At 39.8% G+C, this 18,898-nt stretch overlaps 1 protein-coding gene across 2 annotated transcripts in view; it reads right to left on the reverse strand.

Moving 5' to 3' along the window:
• Positions 1–18,898, reverse strand: part of eftud2 (elongation factor Tu GTP binding domain containing 2) — a 112,131-nt gene that overhangs the window by 15,485 nt on the left and 77,748 nt on the right. For both annotated transcript variants that reach the window (XM_080213419.1, XM_080213418.1), the window contains exons 9-20: positions 17,608–17,690; positions 16,456–16,622; positions 13,283–13,407; positions 9,793–9,856; positions 8,105–8,195; positions 6,485–6,620; positions 5,555–5,682; positions 5,029–5,222; positions 3,376–3,487; positions 2,811–2,951; positions 1,388–1,489; positions 1,191–1,273 (exon numbers count right to left, since the gene is read on the reverse strand). In XM_080213419.1, coding sequence (XP_080069545.1) covers positions 1,191–1,273; positions 1,388–1,489; positions 2,811–2,951; positions 3,376–3,487; positions 5,029–5,222; positions 5,555–5,682; positions 6,485–6,620; positions 8,105–8,195; positions 9,793–9,856; positions 13,283–13,407; positions 16,456–16,622; positions 17,608–17,690 — 1,426 coding nt within the window. The remainder of the gene's footprint in view (positions 1–1,190; positions 1,274–1,387; positions 1,490–2,810; positions 2,952–3,375; positions 3,488–5,028; positions 5,223–5,554; positions 5,683–6,484; positions 6,621–8,104; positions 8,196–9,792; positions 9,857–13,282; positions 13,408–16,455; positions 16,623–17,607; positions 17,691–18,898) is intronic.

The following is an 18,898-nucleotide window of genomic DNA, read 5'->3' on the forward strand; positions in this document are numbered from 1 at the left end:
TGATTAGAAGCAGCTGAGCCAACAGACAACCCACAATTATCTATTTAAATGCACAGTCAAAGTCTGAGAGCATTCCTGCTCCCTTCAAAATCAATGTTTTGATCATTTTTTTGTGTTAAACTTTCTTTCTTCTCTTTGTTTACTGTAATCAAGTCCTCTGAAAGCTCCCTTCAACTGATTATTTACAGGCAACAGCAGAAAAGGAAGAAAGAGAACAAGAATGCAGGTATGAATACAATTGTTTCCACGTACACAAGTTCAGTCACAGTCTACACTAATTAGACTGTACCATTTGAAAGCTGGTTATGTTGTACATTGTAACGATAATGTGCCTTTAAGAAATGATCACGTTCCTTTACAGGATATTTCCAGGGGGCCCTGGAAGTTGTCGGCACTGTGGTGTCTGTGGCCAGTGTCCTTTATTGTTGCTGAGGCTGTATCTTTATCATATTGATTTTAATTTGGGCTTTGTTTGAGAAAAGCTTCCCAGTGGGTCACTCGAATCATACATGGAGTGAAATACTTTATGTCATCCATGCCAAAACTTAGGGTCTAGGCTAACTTCATAAAATACCTTGAAGTTTCTGGCCACAGTCATAACATATATACCATAACAAAACATAACCCATTAAATGATCCCCACATGGCAAATTAAACCCATGATCACTGTTCAGATTTTAAAAGGTTTAAACTGTGGGGAAAACACTTGTAATAATTTACACCATCTAATTATTTTTGGTTAAAAATGTTAAATTGTATTTATAACAATTACATTATAAATTATTAATGGCGAAAAACTCCATCTATTTGTTCAGCAATCTGGGCCAAAAGATGAAAGTATATCAGACAACTCACATGCTGAGATGATAGATAAAATGGGTGTTTACTTCTGAATCTTTAACAAAATGGAATTCATTTCCAGTGAACATTCAAGAGGGATTCAGTTTTTATGAATCTACCACTCAAAAAAGGGAAACTATGTATGGTGAAAATTAATTTATGAAAACTTATATGATTGTTTATCTGCACGGCCAATAAGAATGGACATATTACACAGCAACAATGCAAATGTCTCATATGTGCTCTGTGAGTAAACCAGATGATTCACCTGCAGCACCACAAGTTTACAGAAGCTGAAAACTAGTATTCACAGCAGTGAGAGACTGAAGCAACCAATTCAAGAAACTCACTTTTTGTTGGGTGTCTCTGCAAAACATTTCAAAGATGAGGTTTCCACAACAGTTTCGCAGAATGTAACAACAGGGTCAGCCACCTGTGAGAAAAGCAGCAGTCACTAAGGCAGAAACGATTCATTTTGCATGAAGGATGTATGCTGGCAGTACACATTAACAACTATGAAGTCACAATTTTTGGACATTTGCATTACCTTTATATCAATTTCAGAATACATCTTCCTAAGATCATGCATCACACAGTCCAGGTAGAGTTCTCCAGTCCCCAATATTACATGTTCCCCAGATTCTTCTACCTTTAATAGCAAAAAATAAATGGTCATTAATGAACAATTGTTAATGGTAAGGGGTTAAGTTGCTCACTTCATTATTTGATAATGACAGTACATTTTTGTTGCCATGACCTTTAAGAGACAATGGGAGATTTTGTGTGCCTCTCATGTGACAAAATTGAAATGCCACAAATGAAATCTTTCCAGAGTTCCACATCAGAAATATATTACAGCAATCCAGACACAATAACAAGTTCTCTATAGAAATTGCTAATCAATGGTCCTCACTGATGAGGTTCAAATGGATTTAACTTTTATTTTTCCCTATCAAAAATTACAATATTTCTTTGTCTTTTTTCATTTTCTCCATCAACTATGCTAAAGACAACTCAGTGGTGACAGGCTCATCCAAGTTCTTACCGACGGATAGAGAGGAATTCATGCATCAAAATAATTTACAACATTTAAACAATATTGAAGATTGTTTTATTATTTATGGTTTTTCCAAATTATAAAGTAAAAATACGAACACAAAAATCTCACACACACAGAATATACTTGTTTCATATGACTATAAATGACTAACGCTGCCAAATGTCTTAAAGTCTGCCCCTTGTGTTTTATTATCCAGAGGTGAACTCCATCATATTCACATGACACACCATATCCATACTGCAGCATTTTCTTGTAAACACTGGCAAAAATGAATAAAGAGCACTCTTGCTTAAATTAACGTTTGAAGAGTTTGGGCAGTTAAATATGGTCCTGAAATTATAAAGCGTCAACTGTAGCTCATTGGTAGCACTCCCTTTGAGACAGAATGTTGTGCGTTCAAAACCCATTCCGTAGCCGTGAGCACAAAATCAAGACTGACTCCCTCAGTACTGTGCTGGGAGTGTGTTATATTATCGGGGGTACCATCTTTTGGGTGAGATGTTAACTGAGGTCCAGTTTGGCTTATCAGGTTAATGCTAAAAAAACCGACAGCATTATTGGAAAGAGCAGGAAACTTTTCTCCAGTGTCTGGGCCAATATTTCCCTCTCAAATCCAGTCATTATCTCATTACTGTCTGTGGGATCTTATTGTGCATAAACTGCTGCCACATGCCATTAATTAGGTCAGCAATTACACTTGGAAAAACACTTCAATGGCTGCAAAGTGCTTTTGCTGCCCAAAGGTCATGGAAACTTGAGTTGATATAGAAGATGAGAGCCATGATCTTATTGAGTAAAGAAGCAAATCAGAGGAACCACACGCTCCATTTCTCGTGTCCATATCATAAACATGCAAGCCTTTTCTTCGACAATATACAACTTTTCTCAGCAATGCTATTTGCAATCATACCTTAGTAGTTAGTGATGGGTAGCTTTTGTTGACCTTTCTTAAGCCATCCAACATTTTTGGAAGCTCAGATGGGTTGACAGGTTCCACAGCTATCTTAATAACGGACGCTGTATTAAACTTGAGAGGCCTGAAGATCTGAGCCTGAAATTAGAAAACACCACCAGCAAGGCATAAATTCCCACATTTATGCAAGAAACAGAGAAACTCAGCAGAACAAAACAAGACCAGGTTTCTTCCCAGCAAATGTCATAAATGCAGTTTATGCTGTTTTTAATCTTGTTTCTGTGTTTCAACTGTCAAATTTACAGTGGATGATGGAGGGAACATCCATGGAAATTTATTCCCCTTTTTATTGTCTGCCAAGGTACTGTTTCCCTTAATTCCCCCAGATATTTACCAGTGACCATAAATTAAGCAATCATCTAATTAATCAATTGCAATGCAGAGATCAATACATCAGAATATGTAGATTCCACCCATTGTTGTTTCAAGATCCAAACGACAACTACATGTAATTTATTATGAAACCACTTTAATTTCAAATAGTGATGCTAAGGTGTTTTACCTCGTCATTGCCTCTTGGTTCTGTGATGGTGGCTGTCTTTACGATGGGTTGATCCACTCCTTCTATGAGAACCCAGTTACCAGCTGGAACTCTGTTAACCTCTATATGATACCTTAGAGAATGGATAAATCACATTTTAGATCAGAGGAGAAATACAGTGAGGGATTCAATAAAGTTAAGTGTTTTGTAATTATACAGATCCATGAGGAATCCTTTCTCCATTTATTTAAATGTGCAGACACTTCAATAAGTATGCCAGAAGTTCAACAAATAACTTGTGCGTTTATGCTGCTGAATAGTAAACTAGTTATCGTGTCCACCGATGTGGGGTGGGGTGGGGAGGAGGCGGCTGTGCGCAGGATTTTTTCCCCACCCCACAGCGTATTTTGTGGCGGCAGGAGGCAGTGTACCACTCACTGGCACCGGGATCTTATGGTCCCGCCATTGTCAATGGGGCTTCCTGTTGAACGCATCCTTTGTCGCTGGGGAACACGTGGCAGGGGTGTGTTGTCAGCAGGATGCAAAGATCCTGCCAGTGTGAATGGCAGCAAGTTTTCGGCAAATGTTTTTACCTTGTATATTAGTGCTGCAAACAGTATATCTCAAAAACTAATGGACAGATGTCAAGAAAAAACTTTGCACACAGATAGGGCATGGCCCAATGAAAAAAATCATTAGATGTTGTCAAGCCTCATTCTTGGAATTTCTTAAAGGAATATGTTAACATTGAGAAATGTGGGTGGATTCTTTTAGAACGTTGTGGATTGTTTTATTTAGAATGTTGCTGATTCTTATAGTACGTTATAAACTGTCTCAGCTGCTGTGATGGATTTGTCACAGCTGTAAAAATGTGAAGAGTTTTCAGAACAGGTTGTTGGATGTGGGTTGACCTGAAGAGACTAAGTGAGATGGAAAGTCTTCATTAAAATACTTTTTCAGTTTTGTATTTGTGGAGTGTCAACCACAAGAAATTCAAGCAAGAGCTGTGTACTTATAAATACAGTGCATTAACACTTGTCATACAACTACGGTCAGCTAAACACATCGGAATACTGAGATCTTAGGCAGCACATCAGGGATGTGCAAGAGTGCCCATGACTACTTAAATGCATTTCCAAACCTGACCAGATCACGATCAATGAGCGCACAAAATTTCCAGTGAGTAAAGAGTTAAAATTCCCATCTTTGTTTTCCAACCCTCCCCATCTTTGTAATCACCTTCAAGTCCATATGCCAGCTGGCCAGCATTTATTGCCTATCCCTAGTTGCTAGAGGGCTGTTGAGGCTCAATGACGTTGCTGTGGCTCTGGAGTCACATGTAGGCCAGACCAGGTAAGGACAGATTTCCTTCCCGAAAGAACATTTACTGAACCAGAAGGGCTTTTCTGACAATTGACAATGGTTTCATGGTCATCAGTAAATTCTTAATTCCGGATTTTTTTTATTGAATTCAAATTCCATCAGCTGCCGTGGCTGGATTTGAACCTGAGTCGCCAGAACTGTGTTTCTGGATTAATAGTCTGGTGATAATGCCACTCAGCCACAGCCTCTCTAAAATTAATCATTTATTTGTCTGCAACTGTAATGAGATCAATATTCATTTGTTTCAAATTTCTATCCAAACTTATTGGTAGAATCAATCCTGGTAAACACCTTGCGACTGAAATCCAAAGCCTGCCCACAGTGCAGATTTGCGAATCTTCCTCATCCTCCAGTGTGTAGTTCTCTCCAAGTACTTTTACTGGCTGCCCAGCATGAATGGTTCCACTCAACACTCTGCCAAAAGCGTGGAACTGTACACCATCCTCCGTACTGTACATCTTAGTCGTGTGGCACATCAGAGGGCCCTGTGCAATCAAAAAACGTAGGAGTTCTATGTAAGCATTTAACTGAAGTAACAAGTCAGAAAAATGTGAACAATACGCAACATCTGCCAAAAAAACAAGCACTGTGACAGTGTTTTTTTCCAAGAAGACAAAGCAGATGAAACACCGCCAATAAAATATTTCAATTCCTAACCTGTCACATGCACAGGTAATAAATACTGGGTTGTCCCAGACATTTCCTAAGATTAGGTTACTGACTGTAGAATTATCAGGTTAGGTGGACCAAAGAAAAATACGATTCATTCCCAAGTAAAAGTTTTCAGAAAACTATTAAAAAAGAACACCTTACTTACATCAGGATCACATTCTAGCATAGTTTCGCCAAGATCCAAATCTAGGCCACCTGTATATGTATGTTCGATTTTATTCCTGGCACCAGACTGTGGGGAAGGGATATGTTGCACGCACATATCTACCAAGCCTGTAGAAAAGTTACATTGGTTATTGACATCATTAGCAACAAGAAACCTTATACAAAGTCTCTTTCACAAACTACAGAAATACTATTTCTCCCTGAAATAGAATGCTGTAAATCCACTGAACAGAATAATAGATTCTCATTTTCAGACTGGTTGTTTGTTTACTTGATTTTAGAAATAGCAGAAATGGATAAATGTAATTAAATCCTTTGTACAGGATTCTCACACTACTGCCATAATTTGTTGTTGCACAGTAAACAAGTTACAATCGTGACTTGGCAGCCAATTGTTTGTGGCGAGGCATTATTAGAAATTACACCTAAACCACGGTAGTTAATAAGATTGTAAAGATTAAGTATCAAAATATCCACATTTGGAAAAGTTGGGAATATATTAACCAGTCAATAATTCATATCTTTTGAGCATAGTTCCTAGGTAGATTATGGGTTGCCTAGGGTTTTCTGCACACTAAAATGCAACTATTTACCCTAGCATGTCCCTCCAAGGCACCAGCTGTTTGCTCTTCCAGGAACTGTGGAAATTCACAGTTTACAAAATACAATACAATGCCTTTTCTATTTCATAAATATATATTCCCACAACCAGTTTACAAGAATGAGGCTGCTCTTTTTCAAATTACAATTACTGGTTTCATCTACTTTATGCAGATTCTCCTTCCCCAATATTCCACTCTCTTCTAAATATAGTGCTCTTGCAATTTTAATTGCACATCAAGCACAAATGTAACAGGAATTGCACAACAGCTCCATCTGTTCAATCTGAAATGGCTGATCATTAAGTTACCTGTGAAGTCACCGAAGAATTTCTTGCAGACAAGTCGCAGTAAGGGCCTGATGTTGAGCTTTAATTCCTCTTTTGTTAAATGAATACCAAGCTCATCCAATGTGCGTGGCAGAGTAGTATCTACATCACCAACAACCTGTGCATTACATGTAAACAGATTTAGCACATTTCTCAGCAGAATTAAAATCTATGTCCCTGCTTAATAACTTCTATGAAAACTCAAAATACATTTTTTCTTCACTCATTCATACAGAGTTGCTGCTCTTAATTTCATTCTCGTCCCCACCAACTCCACGAGGCAATTTCCTGCCTAACACCTGCCACCACCTTTGTCCAATTATTTCCCCACCTTTAACCACACTTGACAATTTCTCAACACTGTAGGCCAGATCTTACCATTGAGTTGCGCCCATTTTCAGGCACGCAAATTTGGTAAAGTCAGGCATGAAGCGAGTAGTGCGATCCGCGCTCACCTCTGCGCTGATTCCCCGTTTGCCAAGGCCTGAAAATGGGCACAATTGGGACTGTGCATGAATCGGGCGTGATGGCCATTTAAATGCAGTTGCACGCATTTAAATGGCTTAATGGGCTGCACACCCAATCTTACTGGCACTTTCCCCTCAACCACTGCGTTCGCCTTTCCAGAATTTGCACGAAACAGATGTGTTTCACAAAAATCCGATTTGGGCGCTCCAGTTAGTGAGGAAGTAGGTGCCAAGTGAACCACAGCTTTCTGCGTGAGATCGGTGGGGGGGAACGGGGGTCTGCTGTCACTCTGCCTGAGATCAGTGGGGGGAAGGGGAGAAGGGTCCCGTGATTGGTCTACGTGGTGGAGGGGGTGAGGGGATAAGGAGTCAGTGATTTGGGGGGGTGGGGGGGGGGAGGGGAACGCGGTGGGATGGAGAAATACGTGTGGGGGCCAGGGAAGGTATTATCCACCCTGGGAGCGATGCAGCAGGGAAGCCGCATTCTATCATTTATTTTGTCTGTGTGCGCGCAGTTGGAGGCGCTGATTACACCTGCAGGATTTCGGGCATGTTAAGTCCCATCCACGGGCTTCTGGAGTGCGATTTGGAATTGCTGATATTTTTTCAGGCAGACTGCGTATGGCAGCACCTGAGAACGGGTCTAAAAGTCGTATCTGAAACACTCCCAGTTTCAAGTCCGCCCAGCACTTAGAATCAAAATAGTAAAATAGGGCTCTCTGAATCTATTATCGTTCTTTTTCTTGCTTTGGGGAAACAGACCATGAACATTATTTATGAGATTCATAAGAATTCACTCCTAGAGGGGGTTCAGACATATACTTCAAAGTTAATTATCTCAAATCTTGTAATTATGTCAAGCTTCATTTTCAGATACCTGGAGGCTATTTCAGTTTGTTCTTAAGAGGTGAACTATTTGATAATACAAGTCAGATGTTAACAGTAAACAAAAGGAAGCCAGAGTTTCCATGCACATTTTCTCCATCTGAACATTAAAATGGCAACACGTCTAGTCCAAAGATTTCCACCATCTGTAGTATTTTGCTCTGGACTAAATTAATGCCATATAATTACAGTCAACCATTTACTGTTTCTCTTATGTAGAGTGTCAATAATAAAGTTTTATTATATTTACCTGAGAAAGAATCTTATAGACAGGCTCCAGGATGAACTCTACAAAGCTTCTCTGAGAATTACTGGTTGGTGCCTTCTTAGTAAATTTCCGTCTGAAAGAATAATGTATTTTTGTGCTTTAGCTGGAAATCAATTTTGAAAATTTATATTTTAATAAGAAATTATGTGTATTATGCTATATTTAACAAGCCAGTTTATTTGCAAAACACTTTTAAAGATGCATTTTAGAAGTCTGTTTACAAACTCTTACCTTTCACCTTTAGTACCAAGAGGGTTGGTATGAACTCTTAGATCAATATGTAGAGTTCCTGCAGTGCAGAAGGAGGCCATTCGGCAACTGAGTCTGCACCGACAACAATCCCATCCAGGTCCTATCCCTATAATCTCACATATTTACCCTACTAATCCCTTCCAACACTAAGGAGCAATTTAACATGGCCAATCAACCTAACCCACACATTTTTGGGCTGTGGGAGGAAACCAGAGCACCCAGAGAACATGCAAACTCCACACAGTTACCCAAGCCAGGAATCAAACCCAGGTCCCTGGTGCTGTGAAGTAGAAATGCTAACCACTGTACTACCCCATGATACTCGGCTAGTTACTGGCAGATGTCCTAGTGGACCTTAGGGGGAATCTTCTAGAGTGCATCTAAACTACATGTTTGGCATTAATGAGGAACTATTTGTACTCTGCTGATATTAAACTTAATTTTGGTGGCAAAGCCCAACCTGACATTGGATAGTCGTCACTGAGATTCTAAATAGGTATAGATCAAGCTCTGATTCCAGATTCAGGTTGCATTTACTCCAAACGTGTAATGAGCTGCCAAGTAAAGCTGTTTCACATTAAGGTTGCAGTTGTAATATAAATCCATCCTTAGATTTACCAACTGAAACGTCTCCAGTATTATTGATCGTGGCAGGTTGGATACTGCACAGGAGCATCATGCCATGTAGCATACAATCTATTACTTTGTAGGAAGCTGGGAAGATGTTTAAGTTTTCCCAGTACCTTTTCAGCTATAAATTATATCTACTCTAAATTCTGAAGTTAATTAGAGATTAACCCATGCCTGGATGAGTGCAACTATATCAATATTAAAAACAAAACACTATTCTGATAAAGCCATGTACTTAACTGGCCCCATATCCAAAAGGTGTAATGAGTAATTCTTCAAGGCTCTGTCAATGCGCAACATCTCCCAAACCCATGCCTTCTCTCACCAAGGAGAAGGAGAGCAGCAGGTACTCAGGAAGCTTGAAGTTGCACACATCCCACCGTGAACATATGTTGCCATTCGTTCGCTATCTCTGGGTCAAAATCCTGGAACATTTGCCAACAGAATTATGAAAGTATCTTCACCAAATATACTGCAAGGATTCAAGGAAGTTCACCTTTTCAAGGAAAGCTAGTGATGGGCAAAAAAATACTGGACGGACAAGCAATTCTTTATTCTGAGAAGGAAGAGATTGCTTTTCTGAGTTTGGGGCTGATTGCATGCTGCTGCAGCAAAGCAGAGAGTAATTTACTCTCTGTCCTATAACAGTTCCTGGAAGGGAAAAGGTCTGTCCCCCAGTACCAACATCCCCTGGTTTTTGAGCACAAATTTCTTTAAATAAAAAAGACAGCTATCAAACTTAGTAGTAGGATCCCAATAAGAGCCAACTGAAGAGCGTTCAAACTTACGTTTTTGGATTAAAGTAGATGTCACCCCATAGACGCTTTGCAAACTCCATATAGTTAATGTCCCCTGGAAAGAAGAAAAATTTGAGAAACTTTTTAAAAACATAATTGTACATTTTGAAAAATAACCAAAGCTGTAACTGCAGCAACTGTCTATTGTTTACGATCATAAGCACTCTTGAAGTCTCCAATTCATGCCTCACCATCTCTTGTTTTGGCCCCGCATGACTTTTTAATTACTCTCTGTTACATATAGTTCTTATATGGCTCTCACAGCTTTAACTTCCTCATTGGATGCCTTCTGGCAATTGGTGAGGAAGAAATTGATCCATTGCAGCAGAATAGGGTTCAAAAAAACTCAACAGTAGTAGTGTAGAGTCTAGGGAATCAGGGGTCTCCAGCCTCGAGGCTGAGGAAGAAACAGCAAAAGAATTTGGGTGCGTGTGTGTGTCAGGTGGTGATGCTACATAATGGTGCATGAAAAACAGCCTCACAAAAAACAAAACCATGTCGCTCGTCACTTTGCTCATCCACTTTCTAACATGCACAGCAAAGCTGCACCTCAAACAGTAAGCTCATAGGGGCAACTGCAACTGATATCAGGATGTTAACTTGGCTTGGTGTAATGCATCAGGACGTATAGGAAGGTTATTAGAGCAACTGAAAGGTATAATGGGTAGATCCAGCTTTTCCTCAATTAAGTGTTCATGATGCATATTTTGTTTTTAGGTCAGTGGGTGAAGAACTCTTGCAGCAGTCACATAAAATCCCTCCCATGCAGAAGGTCATTCAGCCCACTGTGTCTGCACTGATTCTCCCGATAGCATCTTACACAGGCCCACTCCCACAACCCCGCGTATTTACTCCACTAATTTCCCAAACCTACACATCTTGGGACATTAAGGGGCAATTTAGCATGGCTAATCCACCTAACCTGCACATCTTTGGCCCGAGAGCGGAAACCAGAGCACCCGGAGGAAACCCATGCAAACTCCATACAGTCACCCAAGGTCGGAATCGATCCTGGGTCCCTGGTGCTTAGGCAGCAGCGCTAACCGGAAAGTTGACAGGGAATTGATTCCCACAGATCTGACAGGCTCATTGTTACTTCAGACTCAAATGTGCGTTGACTGGCAACAAATGGGACTTCGATCTGCACTTGGTAGGAAGTCGCACTTTTTCAGCCTATCCAGGCACAGCGCTGTAATGACCAGAAGAGGTACTGCAGTGCCATGTCTAAGACGAAGTCCCAGGACCGCAGTTCTGAAAGCACAACGAGTGCCAGAGAGGAGAAAGTAGGGGGCGGCTTGGTTGGAGAGGGGGGGAGGGGGGATTCTCAAAGAGTCAGCCCTATCAGAGATAGTGATCAATTGTTTTTGTAGTTGAGCTTGCTAGCAATAGCACAACAGAGATTTTGCCAGGATTAACCACTGTTTCCAGGTCTAATGACTTTCCCAGTTCTGTTTTGTTTGTTGTTCTGGGATTTGATTGATTTTGAAAGACTACAGATGCTATCTCTGTAATTTGATTGATTAAAGAGAGCCTGTAATATTATATCACTACATACAAAAACTTAAAATACAGAATATCTAATTTTTTTTACAGAATATCTTATTTTTGCCTTTGACTATTCCTCAGTCAAGAAGATATGGAGGCAGCTAATTTGCTTGGCCAGGGGCACTCAACCAACCACAAAAAAGAGCAACATTCGTCTGGCAAATCTCCTGAACAGAATGCTCAGATCAGTGGAGCAAATATTTAACAGCTGTGTACTGTACAATGTCCAAAGAGGTGATTAAAATTCTCTTGACTTCAGGAGGCCAGAAATCTGTCCTCTAGTGCACAGACTCCCAGAGAAGGTAGGCAATTGAGGATCAGCTGGCACCTCTACAAAGGATTCAACAACTGGAAAAATAACAGAATTGAGAACTATAGCACTATTGGTCCTACTTCATGATTGTTTTTGTTGGGGAGGTAGGGGAAGTAACTAAAGTAGATTAACAGATAAAGTAAGATAGTCCGTATGATTATACTGATTATACAGCACGCAAATGGACCATTTGGCCCAAATGATTCATGCTGGTGTTTATGCTGTTCATGAGCATCTTCCAAACCTTCTTCAAGTAATCCTGTCAGAATAACATTCCCTTCCTTCCTCACAAGTTTAGCTTTCTCTAAATACATCTGTGCTATTTGCCTCAACCACTCTTTATGGTCATAAGTTCCACACTCTCACCATTTTCTGGATAAAGACATTACTCCTGAGTTTCCCTATTGCAGTTATGAATGACCATCTTATATTTCCAGCTTCAACGTTTTGGTCTACCCAACAACTGCAATCACCTATTCTACATTTATCCAATCAAGTCCTTTCATACAGACCTCAACAAAATCACCACTCAGTCTTCTCTTTTCTATAGAAAAGAACCCTGGTCTGCTCAAACTTCCCTGATAGCTAAAACCTCCTAGTTCTGGTATCATCATTGCAAATCTATTTTACATATTTGCCAGTGCTTCTATACTCTTCATGACGTGGAGCAAAGTATATTATCTCTATAAAAATATAAGTGATTTGTATTGGAGTGGAAGGTGCATGGAATTGGTTGGAGTTTCTTACATTCGTAGCACTATAACATCACAAACTTGAAAGGTGAAGACTCTAAGTATTCATATTCTATCTCTACATCCCTTATTATATTTAATTCTTCAATATCTCCCTCCCTTTCAAATATTTCAATTAAATCTGCATCTATGTCTTCTGTGCATTCTATAATATTCTAATTTTATTTTTAACTCAAAAACGATGTTTTCTTGTTCACCATTATAATTTTAAATGCTTCAGCAAAACAATTCTTAACATCCAAACATGTGTGGGTTATGTGGATTGGCCTTGCTAAAATTGCCCCTTAGTGTCAGGGGGACTAGTTAGGGTAAATGCATGAGGCATGGGGATAGACCCTGGGTAGGTTTGTGGTCAGTGCAGACTCGACGGGTTGAATGGACTCCTTTCTGCATTGTAGGATTCTATAATCCTCATCTCAAGGGAACATATTGTCCAACTGGTCATCACGGGTAAAGTGCTTCATCTCCTGTGTAAATCCCAATGAATGGCTGCTAGAATGCCTTCCGAGATCAGTGTATTTTTCTCAAGGTTAAATTCCCAAAATGGAATACAATTTTCCAGACATGTTCTGGTCTTTGCTATGTGTAACTGCAGGAATTATTCCACATTTTCATGTTTTAGGGCACATCTGAAGATCTTCATTGGATCAGTCTTTTTGATTGCATGTATGATCTAGCTTCAAACAACTCATATATTCCAAACTTCGCATTTACGTTCCTTGCATTTCATCTAAGTACACTTAAACGTCTGCCAAGTTTTCCAACTTTTGCTAAACAAACAAGACTGTCATGTATAGATCAGTATTACAGAGGAAGTAGGTTAAAAGTGCCAAATGCTTTCCTACCATCTCGAATTATAACTAATGCTCACCGTATGTATCGGCATAAATCTTGGCAAAGGATCCCAGGGTGAAGCAAATGCTGTACTGAGAACTGGCAAAGCAAACATTACCCAACAGAGGGGAAACAATCAGGTTTTCATCTGTTGAATAGACACTACAGAGAGAAAAAAAATGTTTAAACAATGGTTGCATGATTTTCTATTCTACAAAGGTAGACAAATGAGATTAGAGTTGGCAGCTCCAGCTGAAAGCCAGGAGCAGCAACAGGCAAATTTACTCTTTCTAAACCATAATTTATTTGACTCTATGATTCTTTTGCATTATGTACCATTCCCTGGTTCAAAAAAAAGCAGGAAACCTAATTCAGTTCCCTGAATGTGTTTCTCTTGAGCTAGTTGCTAGGACATGCATTGATGAAACAAAGTTGCACATCTTTAATTTTCTTTCTACTTGTGCAAAATGCTTTGCCTTTTGAACCGAGGTCAGAAACAGAGCATAAAGCAAACTGCAGATGCCAAGTCATGGCCCAACGAATGGAAAATAACATTAATTTACTTTTAAAGTGAAAACATTGTGTTTTGGAAATTCAATCCTGCTTAGCAGTCAAATGCACAAGAAATCTAGTTAAAGTTGAAGGGGTGAAAAGGCAGAGGAGGATATCTCATTGATTCTTGGCAAGGATACCAATTAAAATCCCACCTCAAAGGTGGCAAAAGATTTCAGCAGCAGTTTGACCAACAGCTCAAAGGGGGAGACATGAACCCATGAATAAATACAAAACAAAAGCACATTTATTAGCCGCTTTAACATATAGTTATAAAATGTTCGAAGATTCTTCTTAGGGCATTATAAAGCATGATATGCCTGCTCTACACAAGGAGATATCAGGGCAAATTTTAAGAGTTTCTTGATGGAAGAAAGGGAGGTTAAAGAGTTATGGTGGTGAATTCCAAGCGATGGAAATCAGGATGCTCAGAGGTTGCTATCTTAAAAAGCTGTGGGGCTGAAGAAGATTTCAGAGAAATGATACGGTGAGGCCATACAGAGATTTGAAGAAAAGGATGATTTTTTTTTAAATTGAGGTGCTGCTTAACTGGAAGCTAATGTAGACTAGTGAGCACAGAATTAATGGGTGAACAGTATTTGGTATATCAAAACAACCAAGACAATCAAGACATGGGCAGCAGAAATTTCAATGATCTCAACTTTAAAGAGCTCAGAATGTGGGAGTTTATCTTTGACGCTGTCACATCAGATGGCATTGTGAGCGACATTAGCACCGTGGCTGGGACAGAAATGTTACAGGACTGATTGAAACATGGAGTTCCACAACAAATGGGCATGAATTTGGGAAGTCACAACATGTTCCAAGGTTTTGGAGAGAAAAGGAGACTGGGGCAGAGAGTCTGCATGGAAGGAAGGTCAAGAGGTTTCAGAGAGTGGAGTGATGGCAGCGGATTTGAAGGACAAGATGAGCTGAGAGAGAGAAGCGGGCTAGGGTATAAAGAGAAAGATCCATGTTCAGGGATAGGACAAGGCAGCCTTAGAGGGTGTTTGGTCAGGCAGACTAGTGGCAGAGAGGGACATGGTAGAACAACATGGAAACATCGGAATTAGGAGCAAGGGTAGTCAAGGATAGGCAATTTAGCCCTTTGGGCCCGTTCCGCCATTTTATACAATCATCGCTGATCTCCATCTCATCCTAACTCCACTTCCTTGCCTTTTCCCCACAGCCCTTTATCCCACTTTTGATCAAATATTTACCTATTTATTTTTGGAATCCATTGATTGATTCTGCATCCACTGCACTATGGGGCAGTGAATTCCATAGATTCACAACCCTCTGTAAGAAAGAGTTTTTCCTTATCTCAGTCTTGAACCCCCCACCCCCCGCTTACTCTACAACTATGACCTCTTGTGCTAGGCTGTTCTAAAAGGGGAGAAACAGCCTACGGGATGGGATCAACCTTTGTGAAAAAGAAACATATGGACTCCTCACACTTGCTTTGGAAGTGAAGGTGGAACAGACAGGGAGAGAGGTTTAAGAATCAGGTTTGCAGTTGTAGAAGCTAGTAGTTGCCTTTGCATTTCAGGACGGTCCTGGGGCAGTAAGCAGTTTTCACAAACAACAACAGGACCTAATAGTACTATATGTGACTCAGACAGGTCCAATGGTGAATGGTTAAACTAGTCTGGTCGAATGTATCCCTTAGGCTTAAGAGAGCAGTGATGGGATGCACACTGAGAGAATGGCCAGGGTGAGAGACAAATAAAATGTTGAAAATGCATTGAGATTTTTTCCCCCCAGGGGCTGATACAGAATAAAGTAGCAATTGGAGGGGGAAGGGGTAGAATCATAAAATTTCTACAGTCTGCATCAACTCGCCAACAGAGCATCCCAACCAGACCCTATCCCCCTAATCCCATGTATTTACCCCACTAATCCTCATAATTTACACATTTCGGGACATTAAGGGGCAATTTAGCATGGCGAATCGATCTAACCTGTACATCTTTGGACTGTGGGAGGAAACCAGAACATCTGGAGGAAACCCAAGCAGACACAGGGGGAACATGTAAACTCACACAGGGGATCGCCCAGGGCCAGAAATGAATCCAGGTCCCTGGTGCTGTGCTGCTCTCCGTGCCAGGATGTGAGTGGACAGTGATGAAAGGAAGAAATCAGACATAACCTTAGTTGTGGGAAATGGCGAGGCCATGCAAGATGTCAAGATCAAGACAGTATTAATATCTGTGGGAATGTCCATGGCTGATTACGTTGTCCTGCCACTGATGAAAAAATGTGTACTGAAGCAGAACTCTTAAAAAAAAAACTGAAGTAATTCATGCATGTTCAAATTTGCTAATATTATGCCATAAAAGCAAAACAACAGTTCCTTTATTCTACTTATTTTATAACATAGGGATAGTGTAAAATTGAGCTGTAATCTCATTATGTAGATTTTTAGGCATCTTTTGAGGCAGTTCATCTAGTTTATGTTTAATTAGCTCAGATTTTTTTTCCAATTCATGCGTATACTAATGGATTAAATCTGATCAAAAAGTCCAGAAAAAACAGGATTAGGTTAAAACTGCAAAGACCTTTAATAGATAACAAAAATATTCTTCATGGTGATGCAGAAAGAACATCACTATTTTGTTATTTGAAATGTATTTTCAAAACAGAGAAATGACAGCTCACCTAAGCAATCCATTGACTTCATCCACAATGTGACGCAGCTTGTAATATGCATCAGTCGGAGGCAGCTTTAGTTCCAAAATGAGTCTGTCTATTTTATTAATACAAACAGTAACAGCTAGCTTTTCCTGAACTGCATGTTTAATCAATCTCTCTGTGTTCAGCATCACCTGCAGGTTCCAAAAAAACCTTATATTATACATTGAAGGAACATTTTAACATCAGATATATAATTGCAAAAACCTTATTACAAAGCTTCTGAAAAGTTTCTTCTGCATAAACTCAAGTAATTTTTTTGCAATCGAGTGTCATTTGGTTTTCTAATTTTCTGCAGCCGTTCACATTTAATTCACACAGACCAGACATTGTATAGGGTCAGATGAAAAATAAACCTTCCTCTACGTGACCCTCCTATTTCCTCTACAATGGATCTTAACAATCTCAAAAGAGGTCTCTCTACTGTCCAAGCTGAAAATTTTTATTCCCCACATCAGATAACCATTTAATGTCATTTAAAGAATGTCTTTAGATAATATCTTTCACATCTTCTACAGGTAGATTGTCAATTTACTGCCAAATTTAGGATTTCTTTTATTCAAGTCGCCTGAACAAAATGAGCCAAATCTGCAAGAAATTCATTTTGCACAAAGGCTGATTATGCAAAAGATTTTCACTCCATATGAGGTAGATTTGAACGATGTTTTTAAAAACCCACTGGCAGAATTTGACTCGCATATTTCGATACCCAGAACCTGAAATCATAAAACTTCTACGGTGCAAAAGGAGAGATTTGGTCCAACAAAGCTGTACCAGCTCTCTGACAGAACATCTTACTCAGACCCTATCACCATAACTCCACACATTTACCATGGCTAATCCATCTAACCTACACATTTTGGGACATTATGGGACAATTTAGCATGGGGAATCCACTAACCTTCACATCTGCGGATTATGGGAGGAAATCAGAAACCCACGCAGCCATGGGGAGAATGTGCAAACTCCACGCAGACAGTAACTCAAGGTTGGAATCAAGTCTGGGTCCCTGACACTGTGAGGCAGCAGTGCTAACCACTGGAAATTATCTTAGAACAGATGTACATTGAAAAGAATTAATTTTTTTTAGGTCTCTTATTCTGAGCTGAACTAACTCACCCCTTCTGCTGCATCGATGAACAGTACCATACCATCAGAGATTCGGAAACCAGCTGTGACCTCGTCAGAGAAATTTACATGTCCTGAATAGAAAGAAACAAAAATATAAAAGCCATCAATGAAAGGTCATCAACTTGAAACTTTGGGCAGGATTTTCCGGCCAGGCTAGCCCCAAAACTAGAAAATCCCGCCAGAGGTCAACGGACCTTTGCATGGTCCATCCCCTGCCCAGCACAATTCCCACGGCAGGCGGGACAGGAAAATTCTCCCAATAACTGATGGTTTCTTCACAGGCGCTACCTGACCGAACAAATATTTGTAGCATTTGCTACTTTTATAGCTGGGCTGATAACAGTCCTTCAGCACGATAACAGTCTTGAGTACAAATTATAAAAGAAAACTCTCAAATCTATAATTGTAACTTGCTTCATTTGAATTAGTTGCACCAGTTCTATTTAAACAGCTATTGGAAAGAACTCTAGCCAGTCAAGAGTTTCATCTCAAAGGTGAAGACATATCAATGAAATGACACCATTTTTATTTTAAAATATCAGGTAAAACTAAACTGAATGAACTTGTGTAATCCTAGCATCTACTGCTGTTATTTGTCCAACAGATAGGCCTGAACAAATAATATCAAAATTGTTTACAGCTCATTGGATAAACTGTATCTAACTGCCCTAACTAATTGTTGGATTTTGTTAAACTTAGGGATACAAGAAATATAAATGCTTGAATCTATTATCAAGGAAGAAATAGTGAGACATCTGGATAGGAATTGTCCCATTGGGAAGACACAGCGCGGGTTCATAAAAGACAGGTCACATTTAACTAATTTAGTGGAATTCTTTGAGGACATTATGAGCACGGTGGGCAACTGGGAATTGGTGGATGTGGTGTATCTGGATTTCGAGAAGCTATTTGACAAGGTGCCGCACAAAAGGCTGCTGCATAAGATAAAGGTACACAGCGTTACGAGTAATGCAGTAGCATGGACAGAGGATTGGTTAACTAACAGAAAGCAATGAGTGGTGATAAATGGGTATTTTTCTGGTTGGCAGTCAGCGGCTCGTGGTATGCCTCAGGGATCAGTGTTTGGACCACAATTGTTTACAATTTACATAGATGATGTGCAGTTGAGGACCAAGCGTAGTGTGTCAAAGATGAGTGGTAGAGCAAAGTGTGCAGAGGATACTGAACGTCTGCAAAGGGATATGGATAGCTTGAGTGAGTGGGCAAGGATTTGGCAGATGGAGTAAAATGTTCATAAATGTGAGGTCATCCATTTTGG

Source organism: Carcharhinus amblyrhynchos, chromosome 27 (genome assembly GCF_965287045.1).
Source record: "Carcharhinus amblyrhynchos chromosome 27, sCarAmb.v2.hapA, whole genome shotgun sequence".
Classification (NCBI taxonomy): domain Eukaryota; kingdom Metazoa; phylum Chordata; class Chondrichthyes; order Carcharhiniformes; family Carcharhinidae; genus Carcharhinus; species Carcharhinus amblyrhynchos.